This window comes from Leptonychotes weddellii, chromosome 6, assembly GCF_054177405.1.
Source record: "Leptonychotes weddellii isolate Sample4059 chromosome 6, ASM5417740v2, whole genome shotgun sequence".
NCBI classification, from domain to species: domain Eukaryota; kingdom Metazoa; phylum Chordata; class Mammalia; order Carnivora; family Phocidae; genus Leptonychotes; species Leptonychotes weddellii.
Window position 1 is genome coordinate 112,531,017 of NC_138374.1, and position 26,015 is coordinate 112,557,031.

The 26,015-nt window shown below is 52.0% G+C and overlaps 1 protein-coding gene across 1 annotated transcript in view; it reads right to left on the minus strand.

Moving 5' to 3' along the window:
• Positions 1–26,015, minus strand: part of CACNA1S (calcium voltage-gated channel subunit alpha1 S) — a 66,484-nt gene that overhangs the window by 26,132 nt on the left and 14,337 nt on the right. The window contains exons 3-18 of the mRNA XM_081823056.1: positions 23,160–23,299; positions 21,265–21,407; positions 20,933–21,085; positions 18,350–18,555; positions 16,853–16,956; positions 14,628–14,773; positions 14,107–14,188; positions 11,804–11,964; positions 8,481–8,706; positions 7,624–7,831; positions 6,524–6,644; positions 5,566–5,680; positions 4,211–4,304; positions 3,482–3,551; positions 1,052–1,184; positions 226–382 (exon numbers count right to left, since the gene is read on the minus strand). Of these exons, the coding sequence (XP_081679182.1) occupies positions 226–382; positions 1,052–1,184; positions 3,482–3,551; positions 4,211–4,304; positions 5,566–5,680; positions 6,524–6,644; positions 7,624–7,831; positions 8,481–8,706; positions 11,804–11,964; positions 14,107–14,188; positions 14,628–14,773; positions 16,853–16,956; positions 18,350–18,555; positions 20,933–21,085; positions 21,265–21,407; positions 23,160–23,299 (2,259 nt within the window). The remainder of the gene's footprint in view (positions 1–225; positions 383–1,051; positions 1,185–3,481; positions 3,552–4,210; positions 4,305–5,565; positions 5,681–6,523; positions 6,645–7,623; positions 7,832–8,480; positions 8,707–11,803; positions 11,965–14,106; positions 14,189–14,627; positions 14,774–16,852; positions 16,957–18,349; positions 18,556–20,932; positions 21,086–21,264; positions 21,408–23,159; positions 23,300–26,015) is intronic.

The following is a 26,015-nucleotide window of genomic DNA, read 5'->3' on the forward strand; positions in this document are numbered from 1 at the left end:
ACCACCATCACCATCATCATTAAAACTCGGCATCAAGAGCCTGTCTGTGCTGCATGCTGTGACAACACTGTTCAGAAGGAGTGGTTTGGGCAGTCCTGGCCCTCCAGGGACTTAAACTCTAAGAGACTCTGATGGCCTACGGCCACGTAGAACATACATTGAACTCTGAGCACCAGAGTGAAGTGTGCGGGTGGCTGAGGCCTGGGGTGGGGAGGGGTGCCGTGCTGGCAGAAAGCAGGGGTCCACCATCACCTGATTCCTCACAGACTCGGCCCGGATGGGGTCCTCAGCGGCCAGTGCAGCACTGCTGAGCAGGATGAAGAGCAAGATGAAGTTGGTGAACCAGGTAGCATTGACAATACGATGACACAAGACACGGATCCTGTTGGGGAAACGGCGAGGGGATCAGGAGAGCTGTGAGCTCTCGGGCACTCAGGCCTCTCCAGCCTCTGTCTGGCAGAGAGACACTGGAACCCTCCCTCCCGGGTCAGTGGAGAAGGATGGCCTACATCTGAACAGTCCTCTGGCTGGACACGCGGGACCCCCGCCCCTCATTCGGTTCCTGCAGCCTCAGTCCCCTCTCCCAACCAAACCCCTCCCCCCACCCACCCCAGTACTCCTCCGCCACCCTGTGGTTTTCAGCCAAACGAATGGGGCAGGCTGATCTCCATCCATGAAGCAGACAGATGAAACTCTGTGATGACTATAGTCTATGCATATTTTAAAGGTGTAAAACTGTGAAGCCAGTAAGAACTACAGCTTCACCTGGTTCTCATTCCCTTGTCCTGTCTAAATTTGCCCTCAGAAAGGAACCAAAATATACAAAATATACACCGGGTAGGTGTAAGTAACTGCTAAGGTTTCAAGCACTACTTCTCCCAGAGATACTAGCATTTTAAACAGGGCGCAAGATCTTAGTTAAGGGAGTCAGTTTCTCACGGTGTAATTGTAAGCCCAGAGAATCAGGAGAAAGGGGTCTTTTCAGAGCAGAAACCAGCCCTTTTTGAGAGCCCCATCAGTCACCCGACACAGCAGCCATGGGGCCACCCACTTGTTGGTGGGGCTGAAGATGAAGAAGGAGCTGGCTTCTGGAATGGGTACTGCCTTCTCTTTCAGCTGCAGCTCAGCCAGGGGGCGTGGTCGGGGGCTCACGGGAATCTCAGGCTCATCTTCTTCATCATCGCCTGTGGGGAGGGGAGAAAGAGAAATCGGGGGCATCTTTACATACTTTACTGCTCCCCAGGCTTCTGTGCTCTGAATGCAGCCATGAACCCCCAGCAACCAGAAAGTGAGGGTGGTAGCAGGTCAATGCTGGCCACGAGGATGTCAGCAGAGTCCATCCCAGGCATCTCCCTTTCCCCTCAGGGAGTAGGTGTGAACTGTCAGGGAAAACTGTCGGTCCCAGAACCCTCCTGAAGTGGGGCCAGGAGCAAAGTCAAGGAGCCTTGCTGTTTCATCTTCTGCCTCAGGGCTGGGCTCACACCATCTCAAATGCTCGCAGCTGGGAAGTAGAGAGGGGACCCTGCTTCAGTTGAGACCTGAGGTGTGGTCCAGGCTCTGCCCCTAACTTGCTGAGCCAACTAGGCAAGTCACTGTCCTTCTTGGGCTTCAGCTTCTCAGTTTGTGAAATTGATTAGGGGCAGGAGGCTTGTTGAAATAAATAGACTCTGAGTTCCTCTCCTGGGCTAGGATTCTAAAAATAATCATTTCAGAGAGGAACTGCCAGCATGAAAAAAAAAAAAAGAATCAATATTCCTTGAGCTTCAGCCAGGCGCCAGTACGGAGGCAGATACCAGGGTGGGAGGGGTAGAGGAGGAAGAGATGGACCCTCTAGGTTTATTGGTAGGTCTTATGGCCTTATGAGACAGCTGACTACCTGAGCTCCTCAGGGAGAAGGGGGAGGCGAGGATTCAGTGATCAAACTGGAGGGCACTGTCAAAAGTCGGGGTGCCCCTCATTGTGCAGGTCTTGCCCAGTCTCTTGTTGCCCTCACCCCATAGTCACCTCATCCCTACCTCTACTGGCCCCCTGACAGAGCCCCTTGGGGAAGCCCAGAAAGAGCCACTATATTCTGCTCTCTCCACTCGATTCTGCTCTCCGCACAGGCTCTCAGCTTCACCACCCTTTCTCCTTCCTCACAACCAGTGTCCTAATGTGACACTTCCCATCTTGCCCTGGCTGCCAAGGACCCTGAAACACATCTTATGTTTAATGGAAGAAACTGTTAATTCTTGGAGTTAGTATATTTGCTTTCTTTTTTCCCTTGTCTATGCCCATTTTGTTAATTTCATTGTACATATATTTTGTCCTAAGCTTAAGCCATTTCAGATGGTCTTTGGAAAGAAGCAGGATAAACATATTCAACCTCCTTGGTGAGAACTCTCTTCCAACTGCCCACCCCACATCCCCTCGACCCTCTACCCTCCCCCTTCTTTCTAACCCTTTTCCCTTTCCTTAACCTCCCATTTCCTGGGTCAGCCATTTTCCCCGGCATACCAGCCACGCTCATCTGCTAGGTCATGGTCCTTAGATGAAACAGCTTGAGATGAATTATTTTAAAACCCAAATATTCATTGCTAGCAGACATTTGAAGAAATATTATTAGTCCTGTCTCTATCAACTCCATGCTCCCCACACATTCACTTTGCAAAATCCTTTCATGTGTTCATTCATTCTATTTATTGAGTGCCTACGTGGGTGCCATTTGGAGCACAAAAAGTCCCCCTGGAGCTTAAGAGTCACTGGGGCAAACAGATGCTAATCAGCCAATTCCACAAATAGCCGTGAAATTGCACCAGTGACCCTGTGCTCCGAGGACCCGTGAGTGAGCTAAGAGAGAACCTCAGAGCTCTGGGGCTTTCAGGCCTCTTCCACGTGGCTCTTTCACATGAGCCCAGCCTGGTTCTGCTCTTCCCAAGGTGTTCTCTCCTTGGCACAGATGAATGGTTTTCTGCGGCAGCCACGGTTATTTGCATTTGGGAGACGTTCATAGTTCATCTGTGGCTGTGTATTACCCGCCTGCCCACCCTACCCTTGTCTCCTTCATTTTGATTTTCCCACAGTGCAAGTCAAGATTCTATTTATTCATGTGTCAGTCTAGCCCCCAGCACTGCCGGACACTTTGGGGGCGAGGAACCTGTCCATCTCCTACCCCATATAGACAGACATGTCCTCGTCTGTGGTCTGCTCTGTGTGGCCAGAATGGAAAACTTGAAAACGGAGTCCTCAGCACTGAAGTACATAATGCGCACTCAACAAATACTAGCTGAATTAAATGAAAATAGAATGTGTGGGGTTTTCGATCGTGTGTATTGTAGGGAGAGGCAGGCTGGCAGATGGCTTACATGTGTGACTAGGTCAGAAGGGATGTCTCTGTGTCGTGATCCCCTCATGGAAGTGTCCAGGTAGGGGACATGCAAGAGATTGCCCCTGGAGAGAAATCAGCCCCAGGATACACCCCCGACAGTCCCAGGATCCTCACCTGGGAAGTCAGCTGAAGGGTAGGGATCCTTCACTTCATTGACATTAGATTCAAATTCATCGATTTTCAGCTGTCGGAAGGAATACAATGAAGATGACGAAAGCAAACCTGCAGTTTCCGCTTACTGAGCATTTACTGGAGGGTCAGTGTGGGCGGTAGCTCAATCCTCCCTACAGCCTGGGGAGTAGGGAATATTAGGATCATTCCCTCTTTACAAATGAGAAGCCAGGCCCAGAATGGTCAGATGAGTTGCCAAGACCTCAGCCTGTCTGAGCCTGTGCATGGCACTCCCAGTTTAGTTCTCTGGGGCCCATCTCCCCAACCCTCTGACCTCTGCTTCCTCAGCTTCCAGAAGGGTTGAGCAGAGCGAGGCTGGAGCAAGCAGGAAGTGGTGGGCATCCTGTCTGGGTCTCACAATGGAACAGGGGGTGTCAAGTGGGGCAGGAGACACCCTGACTGGGGTAGGAAGCTGGGACTCTGAGGAATTCTGGTTCCCAGACTGGGGCATCTGTGCCTCTCAGTACAAAGGATTCCTTGTGGGAGTGTAGCCATTGACTTTCTCTCCAGTAGAGTGGAGACAGATGCCCTCACCTGGCTGATAACCAAGCAGATAGTCCCTCTCCACCTCCCTACCCACCCACCAGCACCCTAAGTCATGGGGGTGACCCAGAGGACTTGCAGAGTTCCTCCCCATCCTGCCTCTGAAAATACCCCACATGATATGCTCACCTTGGCGGTGGTAGGGATGCCCTCACCCTTGGGTTTCTGTTCCAGCTTCTTGGCCATCACTGATTTCTCCTCCTCTGACTTGTCTGGGAGACCCCTGAGTTAAAAAACCGAGGAAGCCCACAGTGGAAGCCCAACCAGACAGTTCTCGGGGATTTGCTTAGTCTGATGGCACCCTCAGGGGGATCCTGCACCAAGGGCTCAGGGGGCTCTGTGGAGGATGGAACAGTGTAGGCTGCCAAAAGGGAAAGGTTACAGGCCTGGGCAAGTCTGTGATGAGAGGGCATGATGCCCAGCTTGGGCCTGTGGCTAAATATGGCTCACTGGTCAGCCACACTCAGTGTTCATTGATGGGTAAATGGGTGGAAAGTGGCTTTGCACCTTTTTCATAAAGAATTCAGGGGCGCCTGGGTGGCTCAGTTGGTTGAGCGACTGCCTTCGGCTCAGGTCATGATCCTGGAGTCCCGGGATCGAGTCCCGCATCGGGCTCCCTGCTCTGAGGGGAGTCTGCTTCTCCCTCTGACCCTCCTCCCTCTCGTGCTCTCTGTGTCTCATTCTCTCTCTCAAATAAATAAATAAAATCTTTAAAAAAAAAAAAAAAAAAGAATTCAGTGTGGGAGCATGGTTTGGTCCAAGGTGGGGCTCAACCATTGCTGGTCTTTCTCTCTTTCTCTTCCCAGCCTGCCTCCCAGGAATGGGCATACCATTCCTGCAGGCATGGACACTGGAGGAAGCAGGCCTTTGTCTAGAGCCACTCAGTATGGTTCTCCAGCCCGCAGCATCCATGCCACCTGGGAGCTTGTTAGAAATGCAGACCATCAACCCCACCCCAGACTTCCTGAATCAGAGTCAGTATTTTAACAAGATCCCCAGGTGATTCATTTGCAATTAGAGTTTGAGAAACACTGTCTGGGAGACCTGTCTCCTCCTAGAGAAGAGTCTCAGGCTCCGGAGAGTTACACAACAAACTCGGAGAGGGAGAGAATTGTAACAGACCAGAGAAGCCAACCACCACTTCACATTTGACATGCCCCCGGCTCAGCAGAGGGAAAGCAAGAAGCACGGTGACTCAGTGGCAGGGCCGGCTGAATTCCTAGAACTCCCCACCAGGGTCCCCTGGTCCAACCCGCCTGGCTCTGCCGTCACATTTCCTGAGGCCACCTCCAGTTCTGCGCCCAGGGACACCTCATAGGACATCAGCCATCCCTAGACGTGCTGGTTGCAGAAGGCTGCCCCCTGGGGCAGGGGTCATGGTGGCAGAACCCCTGCTCATCAGGCTCCAAGGAGCTGCCTGCGCAGAGCTGGGAGACCACCACCAAGCACGCCATGTCCCTCCCTGCTGGGGATGTAGCACTCACTTGGACATCTTCCTGCGCTTTCTCTCCTCAGCCTTGGCCTTCTGGGCAGAAGTCAGGCTCTCGGCCTCAGCCAGGTTGTCCACAGCGATGGCCAGGAAGACATTGAGCAGGATATCTGAGGGCATCCTGCTAAGGAGTCTTGGGTTGTGGATGAAAGGGAAACCTCTGGGGCCAGGATCCAACCCTGCCCAGGGGTTGGCAGGACTTAACCCCACTCCTTTGGTGGGCTTGTCAGAGAACCTCTTGCCAGAATTACCACATGGGATGGCATGGGCACGAGGACATGGGCGAGCATCCTCAGGGAAGCCTGGCTGCACAGGGGTGCCCATGATGAGCCTTGAGGGCCCCCCATTTCCCATCCAGGACTGATCCCCGCTCCCACACGGGGCTGTGTGGGGAGCCAGTGAGGCATTGTCCGTGAGCGTCATGCTCGGCACACATGAGCTCAAGGAACACTGGTTCCCTCTCCACCCCCTCTACTCATAATACCAAATTCCATGTGCAGACGTCAGAACCCCCGGGGAACTGCTGGCTCTTCCTGCCCCATCCACCTCACCTCCCATCTGCTTGCCTCATTCTCGGGCTCCTCTTTGCTCATTCCTCCCTCCCTGCCTCCCAAACCTTTGGACCAGGCTGCCCACCATCTTCATGGCCCCACAGCCAAAACTTGTCCTTCCTCCTGCCTGCTCCAGGCTCACCAGCCTCTCTGGGATGAAATCCTCCCGTCTATAACCAGTCACCTCTGTAGTCCTTGAACTTTCCCAGTGGAAGGAATTATCCTGCACTTGCTATATGCTATGTCCTAGCCCCCTGCCCCACACCATGAGTCTGGGGGTGCCCCTCCAGCCAGAGGGCCTGCTGCCTGGCATGTGCGTGCCCTTGACCCCCTGTTTTCAGACCGTCTCTCCCATCCCCTCCCTCAGCTCTTTTCTGTGCCCTCTTCCTCCCAAGGGGATACAATTGCCACAGACGAAAAGGATGATGAAATAAACACACACTAGCACCCCCGGGTAGGATGGTCCGCCGTAGGCCATGATCCCGTTATACATCATGGAGTTCCAGTCTTCACCTGTCAGGACCTAGGGGGAGAGGGAACACAGTGGGGGGTGGCACAGAGGGACTTGAGGGTCTTCTCTCGGGACCACATGGCCCAAAAGGCCCCTAGACCTTTCCTCTCTTCATCCACGGCCAGGATGAAAGGTCCCGGCTCTCCTCCTGGAACCTCTTCCAATGGTCAGAAATATTACTGCTGCCGCTCCAGGGCCAAGGACTTTGACTGTGGGGTCACCACCTCCCTGTCTCTGTTCCTAATGCCCAGGCTTAACTGTACTGAGCCCACCCAGGCCTCCTGGCCTCCCAGCCTCCAGAACTAGTGTGAAATGTCAAGTGCCTTGTCAGACGTGATGGCCGACCAGCCATGGGGTGAATGGAAGAGAGGGTGAGGTCATCTACAAGACCAGCTGATGGCCACACATTGCCCTTCTCACTGGTGCCAACAAGGTGATGTTCCTCGTGAGGGCCGGCTCCAACACAGGGGAGCATTTCTCTGCCTGACACTGAGGAAACTCCTCCAGGAGGCCCGTGGCTCTGGAGGCCTCAGGTAAGTCACAGCCACGCTCCTTTGGTAGCTTCTAGAGAACATTAGCTGAGCCATGTCTTCACAGTGAGAAACGGTTGGTATTTCTCTGGGGCTTTTTCAGTCTTGTTGGGGGAGAGCTCACTGTCTGACTCTACGCTCAGAGAGAGGAGTAGTGCATGGGAGAGAAACAGGCCCCTGGACGCCATTCAGTCAGCATCAGGGACCCTGCTATGGGCCAGAACTCTGCTAGGTACCAGGGACAGAGACAAATAGGTCAAATTGGGCGCAGCTCCTAGGCTCCGGAGGGTGGAGGAGACAAATAGCAACTATTGCAATGGAGAGGAGCACAGGGGAAGACGGAGCCTGGATAGGGACCTTGAACTCAAACCAGCAGATCCGAGAAGGCTTCCTGGAGGAGGTGATGCCCACCCTACTCCTGAAAGACAGAAGTGCGATTCAGCACCTGCAGCACCGCCTACCTGGAAGACACTGATGAGGGCCTGCGGGAAGTTGTCAAAGTTGCTGCGCCGCACCTCCATGTCCTCAAAGTCATACCTGCCCCCGAAGAGCTGCATGCCCAGCAGGGCGAAGATGATGATGAAGAGGAAGAGCAGCAGCAGTAAGGAGGCGATAGAGCGGATGGAGTTGAGCAGGGACGCCACCAGGTTGCTCAGAGATGTCCAGTACCTGAAGGCAGAGGGTCACAGGTAGAGAGGAGCAGCGCCCCCCTCCAGCGCCCCCTCCGCGGCCTGCCTGAGGTCTGGCCAGGCTAGGGCAAAGGCTCAGGCCTGAGGGGATGCAGAGGGAGAAGGGGCGTCACACCACCAGACTGCAGACCCCATGAGAGTAAGGACCACGTCTCTCCCATGCACCCCTGCACCCCCTGTGCCTAGCACAGTCCCCAGCTCAGGAGGGTGCCCAATAAACCCTGGGAAACCGATGAGCACGTCTCTGCTCCCTCACCATGCTCCCTCCCTCCTTATTCATTCCGCCTCCTCATTTCCATCGCCTTTCCCCACTTCTCCTTTCCTCTCATCTTCCTCTCCTTCCTCCCTCTCCCACGCTCTTCTTATCCTCTTTCCTCTCTCCTCTCCATGCCCCCCAGCATCCCTGCCCTGCCACAAGATGGTAAGAGGTAAGGAGGAAAAAATAAAGGAATGAGGTCAACAGGGGAAAGTCATTTCTTTCAAGGAGGGAGGGAAGTCCTGGGCAAGAGGCCACATGTGAACTTGCCCAGACCCCAGACCACAGGGAATGAGCCCGTGCGGACCAGACCAGGCACGCTGTCCTCTTGGGTCCCCCCGGGAGCTGCGCCTGCCCGCCGCCCGGAGCTCACTTGGTGATCTTGAAGATCCTAAGGAGGCGGATGCAGCGCAGCACGGAGATGCCCAGGGGGCTCATGGCGCCCCATTCCACGAGCAGGATCTCCAGGATGCCGCTGCACACCACGAAGCAGTCGAAGCGGTTGAAGATGGACATGAAGTACTGACGCAGTCCCAGCCCGTATATCTTCATCAGCATCTCGATGGTGAAGAGGGCCAGCAGCACCCGGTTGGCCACGTCTGCAGGGTGGGCGACCCAGCCTCAGCGCTGCTCTCTCCCTCCCTCCCCGCCCTGCCTCCAGGCCTCTGCCTTGGCCGAGCCCTCCGCCCCAAGCACCCTCACCATGTTTCCAAAACATCATCCCTTTTCCACTCTCAAAATCCGTAAAACCTGGCAAATGTTTGCCCATTGAAGGAAGGCTGATGTAAATTTCTCAAACGCTAAACCATACCACGTTTAACTCAAGTGAGTCTTATTACTTTTAATTTCACTTAAGTTAATTAAGCTCTGCCACTCTCTCATTACTGTACACGTCCTTCTCTCCTGCTGGAGGAGGGGGTCCTCCACCTATCCAAAGCCAACCTGTCCACCTATGCTTTGCCCACCCCCCAACCCCCACCTCACAAAATCCACTGTCAATGATCCCTTTTCTTTCTTGTGTGTTTAACTTCTTTCAACTGGATTCTCCCATTACCATTTTTAAATGCCCAAGTCCCCATTTTCCCCGTAGCTGCTGCCCTAGCTCTCTCCTCCCTATCACAGCCAAACTTCCAGAGTTATCTACTTGGATCCCTTCACTTCTGCCCACCCTGCCCTGCCCTATTTGCTCTCTAACTCATACCTAACTGAGTCCACCTGATCACACCACCAACAAACTCTCTCAGGCTTACCAATGACTTCCAGGTCACTAAATCCAATGGGCATTTTAACCCTCATTTTTTCCTGACCTCCCAGAAGCCCTGGGCACAGTTGACCAGCTTTGCTTTTTCAAATATTCTCTTTCTTTAGCTTCTGTGACCCCATATCCCTCTGGATTTCTTCTGCTTCTCCTGCTTTTCCCAAGCTTCCTCTGCAGATGCAATTCTTTACCTAATCTTTGGATGCTGACCTTGAGCTGTACATTTAGCATATGCTATCCTCTGCTGGTCTGGTGCTATCTTCTAAGACTGTCGCTTCAATGGCCATCCCTGCCAATGACTCCTGAATTTTAATTCTTCAACTCAGACCTCTCCATTGAGTTCCAGACCTGTTTTTCCATCTGCCTTCTTGACATTTCCACTGGGATATCTCAAAGGTACCTCAAACTCAACATGCCCAAGACTAAGTTGCTGAGTACTGCCCATCCTCCCCCACCCCCAAACACACCCAGCCATTGATTGCCTTCCCCATCTCAGTAAGTGGCGCTACCACCCATTTATCTGCATAGGTCAGGAACCTCAAATCTCTGACTCCTTTTGGTGGACAGTATTCACATCTTGTCCACATTTGGGCATTGACAATGCATTGGCAATGCTTGGCAAAGTCAAGGGGATCTCGAGAAGATTGGTGGCAATGAATGCATGCACGCATGCATCTCATCTAGTGCATTTTTCCCTAGCTCCTTCCCATAGGAAAAGACAGTCTTCTTTTCTCGTTATATCCCTTCTTTTATCTTTTTCATCACTTTAAGCATAGTGTCTTTTGTACTGTTCTACTACTTTAGGCTCCTGGGGTTGCTAACTCCTGTTGGTTGTGCTTGATAATTCTTCCTCAGGGTGGCCCTCTTCCTAATTTGGTTTGCGATTGTTTTGTTGTGAGCTCTTCTTTGGGAAACATTTTCCCTGCAGGAATTCTGTATGCCTTGGGTTGAGAAGCATCCCTAAGGGGTGGCTTGTGTTTGCTTCTGCTGGGCACCACAGGGGTTTCACTTGCCTGTGACTAGTTTTTTATGTTACTATCTTAGCTTAGGGTCCCTATACCATATGGAACAGTGCAAACTGGACCCCATACTTATACAGGGCATAGATTGGGTTTCAATTTTTCACCTGAGACATTTTCCCTTATTCCCAGAGCCTCCAGCACGGATAAACTTCCACCTTCTTTCCCTGGCCCAATGTGGTGAAATTTTTGCTTCCCTCACATAAGGGCAGCCCTAGGCTCTGGCTCTATGCAGGGGGTCAGTTCTGTTCCTCACCTCACCCAGGCTGTGGGACCAGTCTCCTGTCCCTGCATGCGCATTAAGAACCCAACCGCCACCCTTTAGAGTTTAGCTCTAGGTCTAGAATGTTCCTGGAAATCAACTCATGAGCTCACTGCTCTGGCTTTCAGTGGTTTCTTCATTTCTGCCATCCAGAGACTTCCTTGCCTTTCTTTGAAATATTGTTATTATGACTTAGGCAGCATTGCTATGTGTCTACAGTGGGGAGCGCGCTTAGTTGGTCCACCATGTTGGGACTGGTCTCCCGGTTCTCTTAGTCTCTGCCTTTTCGCAGTCCAGAGCTCCACATGCAGAGGCACATCTATCACGGGGATGAGGCTGACTTGACTTCCACCAAAGCTGATCTTTCAGAAACTCCAGTCTGATCGTGTTCTATTCCTGCTGACAACTTTTCATTAGCTTCCCATCGCCTGAGGCTTAAAGTCCCCACATTTTACTCAAGTATTTAAGGGCCTCTATGAGCAAACACCCCTCCTGCTGCTCTCAGTCACATATGAAGTTCTTACAGCTCCCTGAATTCTCCATACTGTTCTATATCTGCACATCTTTGCACATGCTGTTCCTTCTGTGGGAATCCTCCCCTCCCTTTGACTGCTGGGGGGCTCATCTACTTATTCTTTAAGATCCATGGAGCTCCAACATTCCTCCCCTGTAATCCTTCTCTTGCTACCTCATATTTGCCTCTATTGGTGCCGTCCCTATATGGATTTGACATTATTCGTGAGCATCTTCTCCTCTGGCTAAGAACGCTCCTGGAAGGCAAAAGCAGTATATTAATTCTCTCCGCGTCTGAGTTCTTTTTCTATGCCTTACATATAGTATGCATGCAATAAATAGTTGGTGAAAGATTGCTGTTTTGGGAGTAGAATTTGAACTTGGATGCTTGGAGATCTAGATTGCTTGTAATCCTTATGTTCGGTATCCGAAATTGTGATCCTCTACCCAGACGCCTGGGCTTCCCAAAGAGTTGCTCTATCCCCTGGTAATGCCACGAGGAAAGAAGTACTACCAGCCTGTAATTTCTAGAAAACAATGTCAATATCTGCCTGACGTCTTCTGCCAAACCTGAGCTGCTACTGGCTGGCTTTGGCCATTGGCCTCATCTGTCCTCTTCCCGGCTTCACTCTGTTGTGTCTCACCTTGCAAGTGGGTCAGCCACAGAGGCTGGTTGTGGTGCTCGGAGGCGATTGACAGGGTGTTGAGGGCAACGACCAGGATCACCAGCCAATAGAAGACCTTGGACTTGATCACGTCATGGCACTTCCAGCGAAAGATGCGGTTCCACTGCCTCCAGTGGCGACTGGGAGAGGAGACACGGGAGGCTGGAGGCAAAGAGCGGCCTCACTCCGCACGCCCGCCTTTCTGGGAGCGCCTCCAGACGGACTCCAGCCAGACTTGGTCCGGTGGTCCCACACGGGAGACGCTGCGGGCAGGAGCCGCAGGGCCAGACCGATTTAAAGTCTTGCCTCTTACTGGTGAAGTTCTTCCTCTTGCAAAGGAGAACGATAGCGATTCCAGCCTCGGGGGGAGTTAGAGATAAGGCAAGCGCCATGCTTAGCACAGTGCCTGCCAAACAGCAGGGGCCCCACACACTTCCATTTTAATTAAAGCCCACGGGGGGGGGGGGCGGGGGGGCGTGTTGCTCATGATAAAAGCAATTCTGTAATGGATTAATCATATCTGGTGTTGGTGAGGGTGTGTGGAAAGGGCACTGTCATAGTCATTGCAGCCTTTTTGGAGAACAATTTGGCAGCGTTGACCAAGGTTTAAAATTATACATGCTTTGACCCAGCAATTCCATTTCTAGGAATCTGCCTGGTGGAAATGTTCATACTTATGCACGACTGTTCCTGTGGTGTTGTTGGTGTTGCCAAAACCTGCAACGATTAATATTTTATGGCACATTCATAGTGTGGAATACTTCACATCCGAGGATACACCAAACAAAGGTGTGTGAGCCATCCAGCCATGGAAAAGTCATGGGGGAGACTTAAAGGTCAGTCACTGAGTGAAAGAAGCCAGTCTGAAAAGGCTACATACTGTATGATTCCAAATATATGACATTCTGGAAAAGGCGGAAACTATGGAAACGAGAACAAGATCAGTTGTTAGTTGCTGGGTGGGGGGAGGAGGGATGAGCAGGTGGAGCACAGAGGATTTTTAGGGCAGTGAAAATACTCTGAATGATGTTAGAATGATGAATTCATGTCATTATACATTTGTCATATGTATATAGAGAGCGTACGACACCAGGAGAGAGCCCCAAGGTAAACCACGGCTTTCTGGTGGGGGGTGTTGGTTAATGGGCTGTGCATGTGTGGTGGCTGGGGGACATGAGAAATCTCTGTACCTTTTGTTCAATTTTGCCGTGAACCTAAAACTGCTCTAAAAAAAAAGGCTTAAAAAAAAAGACGTGTGTGTATGTATAAAATTGCCCCAAATAGATAATTTTAAGTTAAAAATAAGTTACTAGCTACTATGTATATCATATTCATTTATTCATCAAATACTTGGCAGTACCTCCCGAATGCTGGGCACTGTTCTAGGCTTTGTAGTGACCGTAGTTAACATAAAGAACCCTAGCATGTAGGGCGCCTGGGTGGCTCAGTCATTAAGCGTCTGCCTTCGGCTCAGGTCATGATCCCAGGGTCCTGGGATCGAGTCCCACATCGGGCTCCCTCCTCGAGGGGAAGCCTGCTTCTCCCTCTCCCACTCCTGCTGCTTATGTTCCTGCTCCCGCTATCTCTGTCTCTGTCAAATAAATAAATAAAATCTTTAAAAAAAAAAAAAAAGAACCCTATCACGTAAAAAACCAAGCAAAACAAAAAACCTGGTGTGTGTGTGTGTGTGTGTGTGTGTGTGTGTAAGAGAGATAAAAGCATAGCAAAGGTCTTGGAGGGATACACATCTGTTACCATGGTTACCCCTTTGAAGGGCAGTGGGGACCTTCATCTTTTCTTTGATGTATTTCTCTATTGTTTGATCTTTCAAAATCACAAGTATGTATGAATTTGTGAGAGGAAGCAGCCAACCAGACAAACACATCTTCCTCTTGAGACAAAGGCGCTTGAGCCTGGAGCCAGACTCCTGGCGGGGAGGGGAGGGGGAGGGCAGCCTCCTTCCTGCAAAGCTCCCGGTGCTACCTCTTTACAGCACACACCTTCCCTCTTCCCAAGCAGAGCTTTCCAGGACTAATTACCCTGCCAACGCCACTCTGATCAGAGGGTAGTGGCCAAATTCTCTCCTTGCCCTCTGGCAGGCTCCCACTTTCTTCCTGAGGTAGTATATAATTAGGTCATCTGCTGAGTGCCCTCTGGTTGCACTAAGGGACAGGAATGTGACTCTAAAGCCCAGTAAATGGGGAATAGTAAATGGGTTCTAACTCCACATCTCCAGGAGATCTGAGGCTGGGAAGACTCTGAGGAGAAGGGTGGATACTCACACGAACTGGATGATTTTGTTCAAGCCCTCGATTTCATACAGGCTCTCTGTGTCGGAGCCTCCTTCATCCAAAGACAGCTTCCCTGGGAACAAGAGAGAAAGAGTGGACCAGTCTTCTGGGCCCCTCTGGGCTGGACACACCTAGCCTGGGCACACTGGGAAAGGGACCATTGACTGGAGACACCTGTGACAACGGGCCCTAGGTGGGCCTGAATCCCTGTGCACTCCCGGCCCTAGAAAGAGCCCACACCTGCAGGGGGTTGGTTATGGACAGGAGGCATGGTTCTTTGTACTCCAGGAAGAAACCCGGGCACCCCTGGATGCTATCATTTCCAGGTGTCAGACTTTAGGCAAGTCACTCACCCTCTAAGGGCCTGAGTTTTCTTACCCGCAAGATGGCAACGTTATACCTGCTCCGTGGGCCTCCCAGGCTTACAGGAGGTTACCTGACGCAGTGCTCCCTGTGGGCCCTGACTGCGAGGGGGTGGGGAGGGCATGCTGACCATGCCTTTGGGCCCGAACCTTCTCTCAAGTCCTCAACGTCCATGACCTCGCCCTGCGTGATCCAGCTCATGTAGCCCCGGAGGTCCTCCTCCAGCTGCTGCTTCTCCCGGAGCTTTTGGAAGGTTCCCCTGGACTTGGCCTTCTCCCGCTCCTTAGTGAATTCCCTGAAATGGAACAGGGGAGACAGGGGAAGGAGGAGAAAAAAGAAAGGGGGTGAAGGAGGATTGAGCTTCCTAAGGACAGAGAGAGCACATTCTGTGGCTGGGTGTGTTTCTGCCTTCTGGTCCAGGGGGTCCTCTGGGGTCCAGGTGCCCTTCCAGGTGATGGAGGGGCAGGCTCTCTCATGCCTCCTCACCATCCCCTCCCATGCAGCCTGCCTTTCTCATTGCTTTCTGCTCCTCCCATCTGATATTTCACCCTACCTCGTCTTGGGGTTACCTTGGATATTAGGGGTTAACGACACGACAGCCCATTGCTCTCACAGAATCAGCCATGGATCCTCACATTTTCCATGCTGCCCTGACCTTGAAGCTACCTTAGAAATGTAGTTGTGCTTACAGACCTAAGGCCTGGAGGGAAATCTCCTGAGTCTAGAAGAAACCAGGTGGCAGCGCTAGAAGGAAGGGACCTGAGGGCCAGCGAGGGGTCTTCAGACTGGTAGAGGCAGCCCTCGACCACTAAGCAGGGTGGGGAGAGAGGGAGGCTGGAGCACAGTGATGGGCTTGTGACATGAGCACCTCGGCTCTCTGCACCGGCCCCCCGGGGGGCAGGCCCGGGCAGGGCCTCTGCCTTTTCGTGCCGTGGATCGTTGGGTAGTCCCATGAAACCTATGGGTCCCTCCTCAGAATAATGTTGTAAAACACACAAAATAAAACTATCTCATTACAAAGGAATCGATTATATTAAAATTCAGTTATTGAAATATAAAGAAATTGTGATAAAGTACCACGTATGTTTCTTTATTAATTAACTAGCAACATCTAGTTGCCGATCTAACAACTATTATAGTTTCAAAGTAGTAATGAGTGTAGGCACTATTTGCAACATTTGTAATGTGACGTGTGGTTTCTCCTGGGACAAGTCACAGTCAGCGCTAAAACCATACTGTGGCATGTTGTCTCCATGCCTGATGAAAGGCAACATTAGGGCGCCTGGGTGGCTCAGTTGGTTAAGCGACTGCCTTCGGCTCAGGTCATGATCCTGAAGTCCCGGGATCGAGTCCCGCATCGGGCTCCCTGCTCGGCAGGGAGTCTGCTTCTCCCTCTGACCCTCCCCACTCTCATGCTCTCTTTATCTCATTGTCTCTCTCAAATAAATAAATAAAATCTTTAGAAAAAAATAAGAAAGAAAGAAAGGCAACATTAAACTTCAAAGAGAGTTAATAAAAAAGAAAGACAAGTTTTTCTTATTCAAGTTCACAGAACCCCCTGAATTCTGCCTACACAATGCCTGGAGGGGAGCTTCTGGAGGGGGGTGATGGCAGTGGGGGAGGCGGCGGACGGTCACTTCTAGACTGTCCGCTGTGGGTGGAGCCGTCGTGGAGAGAACCTCTCTCATTAATAACGACCGTTAGTACTTAGCCCTCATTATGTGTTGGACTCTGTTCTAAGTACTTCATATGTATTAACTCATTTAATCCTCCCAACAATGCTATGAGATTATTCCCATTTGATAGATGTGGACTCTGAGGCACAGAGAAGTTAGGTAATTAGGCCAAGGTCACACAGCCACCAAGCGGTAGTGCAAGGATTTAAGCTTGGACGGTCTAGCTCCAGAGTCAGGTGCCTCACCTGAAGGCTACACTGACTCCTAATGCCAAGCATCAGCTCAGGCACATCCAGGGGCAGGAGGCTGGGATCTTAGGGGCTTCACTCAGAGGGAGTGTGGGTGCAGAGGGACAGAGGAGGAAAGGATGGGAGAAGGCTTGAGGAGAAGAAAGAAAAATTAAAAATGAAGGAGCTCTTACCTTTATCTTCTATATCTCCCTTGCTAACCCAGGAGCGTGCTCTTGGCAGAAGGGATAAGCAGAGGTTCTAATCCACATCTCCCTGCCTTCCTCCTCCTCTTCTCGCTCCTCTTCCTTCTCTACCCACTACTCTCCTTCTCCCTCTGGCTCTTTTCCTTCTTCTCTCCCCTCCTCTCCACCCCCCCCATCCCAGCTGCCCCTTCTCCCTCCCACCCTCTATTCCTCTTCTCCTCTCCTCTTCTTCCCTCTCCTCCCAGCTCCCTGTGAGCTTCCTTACCCGCTCAGGACACCCAGCACCAGGTTGAGAATGAAGAAGGATCCCAGCAGAATGAGGGTGACAAAATAGATCCAGGGCCACTCGTTCCCGATGGCATCATTGACCTGGTCCAGAGAGAGGTGTGAGTCCCATCCACTGACCCGAGGGCTTAGGTCCCCTTCCAGACTCAGGGCGCTCATGCTCCACCTGACCCTGGGGGAGAAGGAGAGAGGCCATCTGGGCCCAGTGAGGGGACTTTCCTCCCTCTCCAAAGACCTAGGACCTGGAGTTAGAAGGACTTCTCAAAAAGGAGCCTTGCTGACTGTCCACTTGGCCCAGACATGACTGACCCATTTCTCCCTCCAGCCACCCACATCCCTGGCTGGAGTCTCTCATACACTCTCTCTCCAAGTGGTTTCTTTACAGCTAAGATTTTTCAAAGCAGAAGAAACACTAAAAAGTCTTGGCCTAAGCTTGGCCAACTTCTTCACGAACAAGCTCTGTGACCCTAGACAAGTCACCTAACATCTCTGAATATCATCCCATCTGTCCGTGGGGATGGTGATATGCGCTTGCCCCCACAGACTTGTAGTAGAAGCGAAATAACACATGTGACAGGCCGTTGAAATGTTTGATAATTTGCTCCCATAATATGAGCTTTCAAGAACTATTCGCACCAATCCTTTCTGTTTGCAAGCATCTGACAGTTGGATAACCTTCCCTCAAAAGGCAGTGTCACGTTGTGGTTAAGATTTCTGGGATCGGAGCCACATGGATGAGGGTTCAATTCTTGGATCTATTGCTCACTGGCTCCATAACTGCGGGCAAGTTACTGAACCTCTCTGAGCCTCAGTTTACTCATCTGTAAAGTGGGAACAATGGCTTCCATGGTTGGAGGATTAAATAAGAAATGCAACCTATCTCCGGATAAGACCAAATAAATAATACACTCCAACAAGAAAACTAATATAGCACTGCATGTTGCTGGCACTGTTGTAATTCAATTAATCGGCCTAGTAACCACCGTAACTACCCTATGATGTAGGTAGTATTTTTATTTTATAGACAAGGAAACTGATATCTAATAATATTTATATCGGAAAGCAGTCTTGCCCTGGGGCAAAAAGAGACTCAGAGGGCCCTTCATCCCTCAGGAAATCTGAGATTCTAGGTCATTCAGGAAATCTGAGATTCTAGGTCATCAGGAACGAGTCACTCTCTGGCAGGCTTCAGAAAAAGTTAGAAGTTGAGACCAGAACCCACGGATTCCTTGTTTTTATTCCTCACCCACCTCTTAGGTCCTGCACAGACAGGTTGTACCATGGGGACTGCCCAGAGGATGCTGGGACACACACTGGGGACAAGAAGGGGGCCATGCGCCCTGTGTAGGGTTCCCAAGGAGGGGTGAGAAGGAGCAATGGACCCTAGAGTCAGTGACAATCAGGCCCCACCTCCTCCCCTGCCAGGTGAGCCTGTGGATGAAAGGAGGGGGCTCTGCAGCCGTGGGGCCAGACCCACCCAGTAGAGGACGTCGGTCCAGCCCTCCATGGTGATGCACTGGTACACGGTGAGCATGGAGAAGCCGAAATTGTCGAAGTGGGTGATGCCGTGGTTGGGCCCCGGCCAGCCGCCCCGACACTCGCTGCCATTGATCGTGCATGGGCGCCCCGAGCCCGTCCTGGCGCAGGGTGAGGGCTTCTCGTTCTCCACTGTGGCCACGATATCTGGAGGCAGAAGGCAGCATGAGCGTCAGATAAGAGGCGCAGGTGGGCAAGAATGGGAGAAGAGTAGTCTGCAATCACTGAGGACTAGGTCTAGAACACACTCAGCTGGAAACACAAAGGAGTGCTCCCCGGGAGCATATGGTGCTAAAGAAGAGGACTGCTTGGGCATCTACAGGCAGCAGTGATCATATCTCGGGCCCCAGGGCCTCATCGGAGGGTCGGCTTCGTGCCCTCTATATAGCAGGTGTAACCTGAATGTCATGTCTACCCACAGAGCTTTTAAAAAGGAGGCACCTGTGTGGCTGGGGCGGAGGTGTGGGGTGGGGCCACCTGTGTTCTGACTTGAGTTCTTTCTGGGAGCTGACATTGAGATGTCCCAGCGGGACAGAGATGAGCTGCACGAGACGTGAAGCTTTAGGGGCGGGGGTCTGCTCTTAGCAGGGGTTCCCAACAGGCTGCAGTCCCCTCCGTGTCCCTGGATGATGCTCTTTGGATGACATCCTGGATCCCCTTTTATCTCAGGATGTTTTAGTCTCCTATTGTGTTCAGAGATTCGATTAGCTCATCAGAGCTGGAATGCCCTACCTTACCCATATTTACCATATAGGTTCAGTCTTCTGGCGATGGGAGAGGAGAACATCGATGAGTTCTGAGCTCTGAGTGGGTCCCTGACCCTTGAAGTCAGGTAACTCCCATCCCAGAAAGGTTCTTGAGCACTGCTGGCCGGCACTGGTCAAGAATGCATGAGAACACCAGAGGAGACCTCCAGATTTGGTTTGAAGGCTGTGATAGAAAGCCTCCTCCTCTCTGTCTGGATAAAGCTAATTATAGGACATAGATTATTGCAGGAACATGAAGAGGCTGAGCTGGGAGGGGACTAGGAATGGAACCAGCAAAAGCTCTATCAGAGTTCACTGTCTTGACTTGGATTTGGACCTTGTGTTGCCTGTCCCCTTGTCAGTGGGCCTGGGGAAGTGAGGAGTCTCCTGAGATACTGCAGATCTTGGCGGCCTTGCCCATCCTGGGTTATTCTGGTGAGTTAGATTCTGGGCTTTTGGTGCGAGGGATTGTCCTAATAGAAGTCACTTCTTTCTTGTGCCGTGTCCAATTCCCGTAGACCCTGGTAGAAGCTGGGCTCCGACCGAGACAGACTGACACAGCAGGCTGGCAGCACTGAATCTTGGAGTGGGGGACCCAAAACCTTTCAGGGCACCCACCTGGTCCAAATTATTTTTTTTAATTTTCTTTAAAAGATTTTATGTATTTATTTAACAGAGAGAGAGAGAGAGAACACAAGCAGGGGGAGTGGCCGGCAGAGGGAGAGGGAGAGGCAGACTCGCTGCTGAGCAGACAGCCCGATGTGGGGCTCGATCCCAGGACCCTGGGATCATGACCTGAGACGAAGGCAGCTGCTTCACCGACTGAGCCACCCAGGCGCCCCTGGTCAGAATTATTTTTATAAGAATGCCAAGACATTATTTCATCTCCCAATCTTTCAATGAATGCAGAGTGGAGTTTTCTAGAGCCTTCATGACATGTGATTTCACAACAGACTGAACACAGAAGTAGCTGTGAGAATCCAGCAGATTCTATTAAGCTAAGTCATTAAAGAGATTTAGATAAAATGTAAGACAGTACCATTCTTCTCACTAAATGTTCTTGGTTCGGGAAAATATAGTTATTTTTAATAAGATATTTATGTTCATAAGTAATGGGCTAATCACTGTTCTTTTAAAATGAATTAATAAATTAATATTATGACATTCTCCTCAGTTTTCCTATTTATGAATATCAATGAATATCAATAAGTAAAATCCATATCAACAAAAGCTCTTTGGGGTCCTTAAGAATTTTTAAGAGCGTGAAGAGTCATGGGGCAAACAGTTTGAGAACGGCTGGTTTGGAAGGCTTGGCTCAAGTTCATTTGGGCCTCAAGATATGTTATCTCTGATAACCCTACAAATGACACTTTGGCTCTTGGGTGCTTTCTTGAGATCCCCTTTAGACCCCGCTCTGTGGGCCCCTGCTCTGAGGGGCCTCTTAGATTAAAGCTAAAAGGATGGCTGCAAAGAAAAGCACAAATAGAAATTCAGGCTTGTCCTAAGCCTGCATCTCAATCCACAGCTGGCCCAGAAAGCCCAAAGATACCACACTGATCTAGGGTGGGAGTGCTTCAAAGCAGGCTGTGGCCCAGCCCTCAGCCCTCTTCCCCTGATCACTGACCCTGGCAGACCTGTCCTTCCTCCAGTTTCCCATGACCAAGAGAGACCCGTTCCTCAGGGTAACAGGTGTGGGAGGAAATGACCTAGTTCTGGGCGGCTGTCCCTTTGAGTTGCCCTAGGGCCACTCCCACCTCCCCAGTCCCTTGGGAGCTCACCTGTCCCAATGAAGTAGCAGGTCTTGTGCATCTTGCCCTTGAAGAGCTCCAGCCCGATGATGGCGTAGATGATGACCATAAAGAGGACAAGCAGGGCGATGTGGAACAGGGGCAGCATGGCCTTGAAGATGGAGTTGAGGACCACCTGCAGGCCTGCAGAGGGCAAGCAGGGAGGAGGAAAGGGAAGTCTTCTTCCCTCTTGGACTCCTGGCCCTCCCTCTCTCTATATCCTGGGAAGCCTTGGGACAGCAAGGTGGGAGGGGGACCCAGAGCCCGGCAAGGGAAAGGGTTGGGAGAGGAGGAAGGGCGTCTGCAGGGGCACTAGCACCCACTCGGGACCCCGGACACCAGCCGGAGGGGTCTGAGCACGCGGAAGGCTCTCAGGGCCTTGACGTCCAGACCAGCCCCTTTGCTGCTCATTGGGGCTGTGTTGCTTTGGATGACGTTAACCTGTTCCAGAATCACGGTGAAAACCCTAGAGTGGAGAAGAGGGAGAGAAGAGGGCCCCATGGTCAGATAAGCCCCTGTTCTGTGGCTCTGGGACCCCGTGTCCCATCTGTGCTCAGGGGACCTGTGGAAAGGCCTAGTGGAGAGGTGACAGCTCTCATCAACAGCTAACTCAGATTTGGTGATGTCTGTCTGGAAAATTTTATTAGAAAAGATTCTGAGGCAAGTTCAGACTCAGGGAAAAGAGTACAGGATCCATCTGGGATGTCTACTCTGGGAACTCAAGGGAGTTGAGGTCCATGTGCCACAGGCATTCATGGTCCCCAGCCTGCAAGCTGAGCATACCCCACGGTGGGCGGTGCCCTCCGTGGGGACCCAGAGGAGAAAGCCCGGAGCTAGGTCTCCCCATGAGTGTTCCTCATGCTGCACTTCCCGACAATGCCCTTTTATTTTCTTCCCTGCTCATCTGCTCCTCCTCTCAATTTACTCAAAGTCCCATTATCCTTTGAAGTCCATCTCCAACCCTTCTTTATGAATCCTCCCTTTGACAACCGAACCCCTGGGACACCCTGCCGTGGCAATGACGCACTGGGTGGTACTGTTTTCCGATACTCCGTTATTCTGTATACATTGGTCCTGGCCTCCCAGCAAGGCAGCTCATTAAGAGTGGAGGCTGATTCGCAGAATTCTGTTTTCCCCAGGGTGCCTAAAGCAGCACAGCATAATGAGTAAATAATCAACATCACGTTTATTGAATCGAAGGGCAGCGTCGTGGTTAAATAGCAGCCTCTGGAGCTAAGATCGCCTTTGTTTGAATCCTGGCACTGCCGCTGGCTAGCTCTGTGACCGTGGGCCAGTTGCTTGACCTCTCTGAGCCTCAGCCTCCTTAAATGGGAAAACTGAGAGTGTTGAAGAACCTAAATGAGATGTTACATGTAAAACACATAGTCAGTGCTTAATAAATGCTCCTGTTACAATGGGGGTTATTATGTTATGGACTGAATTGTGTCCCCCTCAAATTCATATGTTGAAGCCCTAACCCTCAGTACCTCAGAATGTGGCTGTATTTGGAGACAGGGCCTTTTGAAAGAGTTAAGTTAAATGAGGCCGTGAGGGTCGACCCCAATCCAGTCTGACTGGTGTCATCGGAAGAAGAGGAGATTTGGACACGCAAAGAGGCCTCCGGGGGAGCATGGGCACAGAGGAAAGACCACGTGCTCACAGGGAGGAGGGAGCCACCCACAGTCCCAGGCCACAGGAGAAACCAAACCTGGTAACACCTTGATCTCGGACCTCCAGCCTTCAGAACGCTGAGCAAACAAATTGCTATTGTTGGAGCCCCCCTGTCTGTGGGACTTTGTTATGGCAGCCCTAGCCAACACATACAGGTTCCTAAATGTCTATCTTTGTGAACCCAAATAACAGGTACTTAGTATAGGTCCATGGAAGAAATAATAGATGATAAAGGTTGAGAAATTTATAAACGTCCAGAAACTGCTGGCCACTGAAACCACGTATATCATTTCCAATTGTGTGTGATGGGAGAAGAATAAAGGAACACGGAGTGCCTAGCTGGGGAAGGGCTGTGTGAGCTGGCAATGCTGCGCTCTCCCCCAACCCTGGCCGCATCTCTGCAGGGGCTGGCCCTTCCAGAGGCTGCCCCCTGGCACAATGCTTGGGGTGCCATCCTGCCTCTGGGATGCTGGAGGGAGTGGTGGGCACAGTAGCCTCAGAGAGCCCCCTCTGACCTCAAACCCGACCCCCCACACGGGGGCCTCACCCCAGGAAGACAATGATGAAGTCTAGCACATTCCAGCCACTGCGCAGGTAGGCATCCTGGTGGAAGAGGAAGCCGTAGGCAATGATCTTCATGGCGGCTTCAATCGAGAACACAATGAGGAAGAAATACTCCAGTTTCTCCTGTGGAAGCAAACACAGTCACACCACTCTTCTGTGCATCCTGAGTGCACCTTTGAGCCACCCTGACTTCCCCTCCAGGCACGCAGTTCCTGGGCACTGGCTGTTGCCTCTGCCTGGAATTCCTCTACCCCCATCCCCCACATCTCCACCACACATCCCCACGTTGCCAGCTCCCTCCCTTCCTACAGGTCTCTACTCAAGATTCATCCCTCACCCAGGCCTTCCCTGGCCCCACAAGTACAATTTGAGGGACCTCTGACATTTTCTGTTCCTCTTGTCTGTTTTAGTTTGTCTTCTTAGCACTTATTCCTAGCTAAAAATACCATATATATATTTTTTTATCTCGTTCATTTCCTATCTCACCCCCTTGAAAACAAACTCCATAAAGTGTGGGGATTTTTGTTCATTTCTTTCATTATGCTTCTTCCTGGGCCTAGAATCGGATGAATAAATGAATGGTCTGGGCAGCCCTCAAAGGGAAGGTCCCCAGGTGGTTTCCGGTTTGGGCATCCTTCTTCTCTGGGGACTGACGGTGGGCACGGCGGCGGAGAGGGGATCGTTTCTCAGAACCCCGGATGGCCCTCTCCGGGCTGATCTTACCAGGGTCTGACCTTTAACGGAGTTTTCTGTAACCTCCCCTGCGTGTCCTACGGCCCCACACCAGCTGTCTGCAGACAGCCACACGCTATCACTCAGGGTGAGGGGAATCGGGGCTTGTGGGGGCGGAGGAGGTCCCGCAGGTAAGAGGCGGGGCTTCAGCTCAGCCCCGCCCTGCGGAAGGCCTCGCTACCCCTCCAGGTTCTGCCCCTGGAGCCCGATCTTCTGATCCTCTCAGTTACCCCTTCCCCCTCCTCGGGGCCCAGGAGAGCTATTTGTAAACGAGAAGGCAGAGTCCCGTCTGCCAAGACTCCAGGCTGAAACTGCTCTCCTTGCAGCCGTCCGAACCCTGGCTTGGGGGCTTCCAAGAGCCCTGCGTCCCATCCCTCCAGGTCTTCCCAAACAAGCACAGTCTCCCGAGGGGGGGTGTCTGTCCAGCCTGCTGCTGGTGGGACCCGCGGCACTGCAGGACCCCGGGAGGCATGTAGAGGGAAGCTGGCTGGCCCTCCGGAGCTGACCAACAAGGGGGGCTGTGCCTCACCCCAAGCCCGCTCTTACCATTAGTCACCAACACCCACACCCAGGAAGGCACTCCCCCCAACCAGAGCCTCTCTATCAGGACACTAGGGAGGCCTATCTCATACTATGAATTCATAGTTCCTTCATTCTGGATGGAGCCAGATCAGGAGACAGACCACCTTATTAATGATTTGGAAGAGAATTTATTTTTACTTCCAAGTGGTAAGTGTGGGAAGCAAGGGAAGAGGTCGCCAAATGGCCCATTGATATGGATATGGTCCTAGAAACCTCCCAACCTGTCATTCAGAGAAATTTCCTGAGAGCATAATTTCCCCTTCTCTATAGAAAACTGAGGCACAATGGACTGAGCCTACTTTCCTTAACCTCACCCCTAATTCCTCCCACCAGTTTGTAATACCAAAGCTTCCTTTCTCTTCCATTCTTTTTCTGGAATGCCATTCTACTAACGGGCCTGTTTCTCTTTGTTTGTTTGCTTTAAGATTTATTTATTTATTTGAGAGAGAGAAAGAGAAAGAGAGCATGAGCAGGAGGAGGGGCAGAGGGAGAGAATCCTCAAGCAGACCCCCTGCTGAGCGAGGAACCTGCCACGGGGCTCCATCCCAAGACCCCAGGATCATGGCCTGAGCAGAAACCAAGAACTGGACACAACGACTGAGCCACCCAGGCGCCCCTAACGGGCCTGTTTATAGGAATTGCGCTCAACTGAACATGAGGTGGGAATCATGGGGCACCTCACTCCAGGAAGAGCTGCAAAGGGCAGTCTGGGCAGCTCCCTGCTGAGGTGGAGTGGGGGGCAACCATGGAGGGTCTTCTTGGAATGGTCTGGGTCCTTCCATTCCTGGGCAGGGCAGGCTTCCTGGGAATCAGGCACACTAGTGAGGAAAACTCCTGGGAAGGGGCTGAAGTCAAGTCAGCATTTACATATTTAAGTGGCTGCAACCCCAGGGGCAAGACAGTTGAAGTGGGGTTGAGGGGAGGGAAAACAGAGCCCAAAATAGTCATGGTGCTCACAGGTTGGGCGGCCAGCCACGTCCACAGGAGAGCCGCCCGCACCTGCTAGTGGTTGTCCGGCGGCCACCAGGCCCTGAGGACGCTTGTCGACCGCGGGCCACACCTGGGGTCTGGGCTCCCACAGCCTTAGCTCCGAGGCCCAGCTCTCCCTAAGCACTCCCCCGGCCCGATCCCGGAGCGCCTGGAACTCCCCCGGGTGTGCACGTAACATGGGCCCTCACCCAGGATATGCCCCTTCTTGAGTTTTGGGACAGCATTGTCCATGTCTCCCTGGGTTGCCCCGTGGCCCCGCCAGCCGGGGCTCAGTCTTCCACAGAGGGATGAGGCACATTCACGCCACAGATATTTATTAAATGCTGGACTGGAGACAGCAGGCAAGCCCCGGCTCTCTTTCCCTAAGATCAAAGTTATCGACCTTCCCTAAACCACCCCAGCTCTCTCTGGCGCCCCCTCGAGGCCGCCATCAGCAGGTGGGAGGCCGCAGGTATGCCACTCGCGCGGTTTCTCATCAGCTCCGCGCCTTTGGACAAGCTCCTAACCTCTGAATCTCGCCTTCCTCACTGTACAA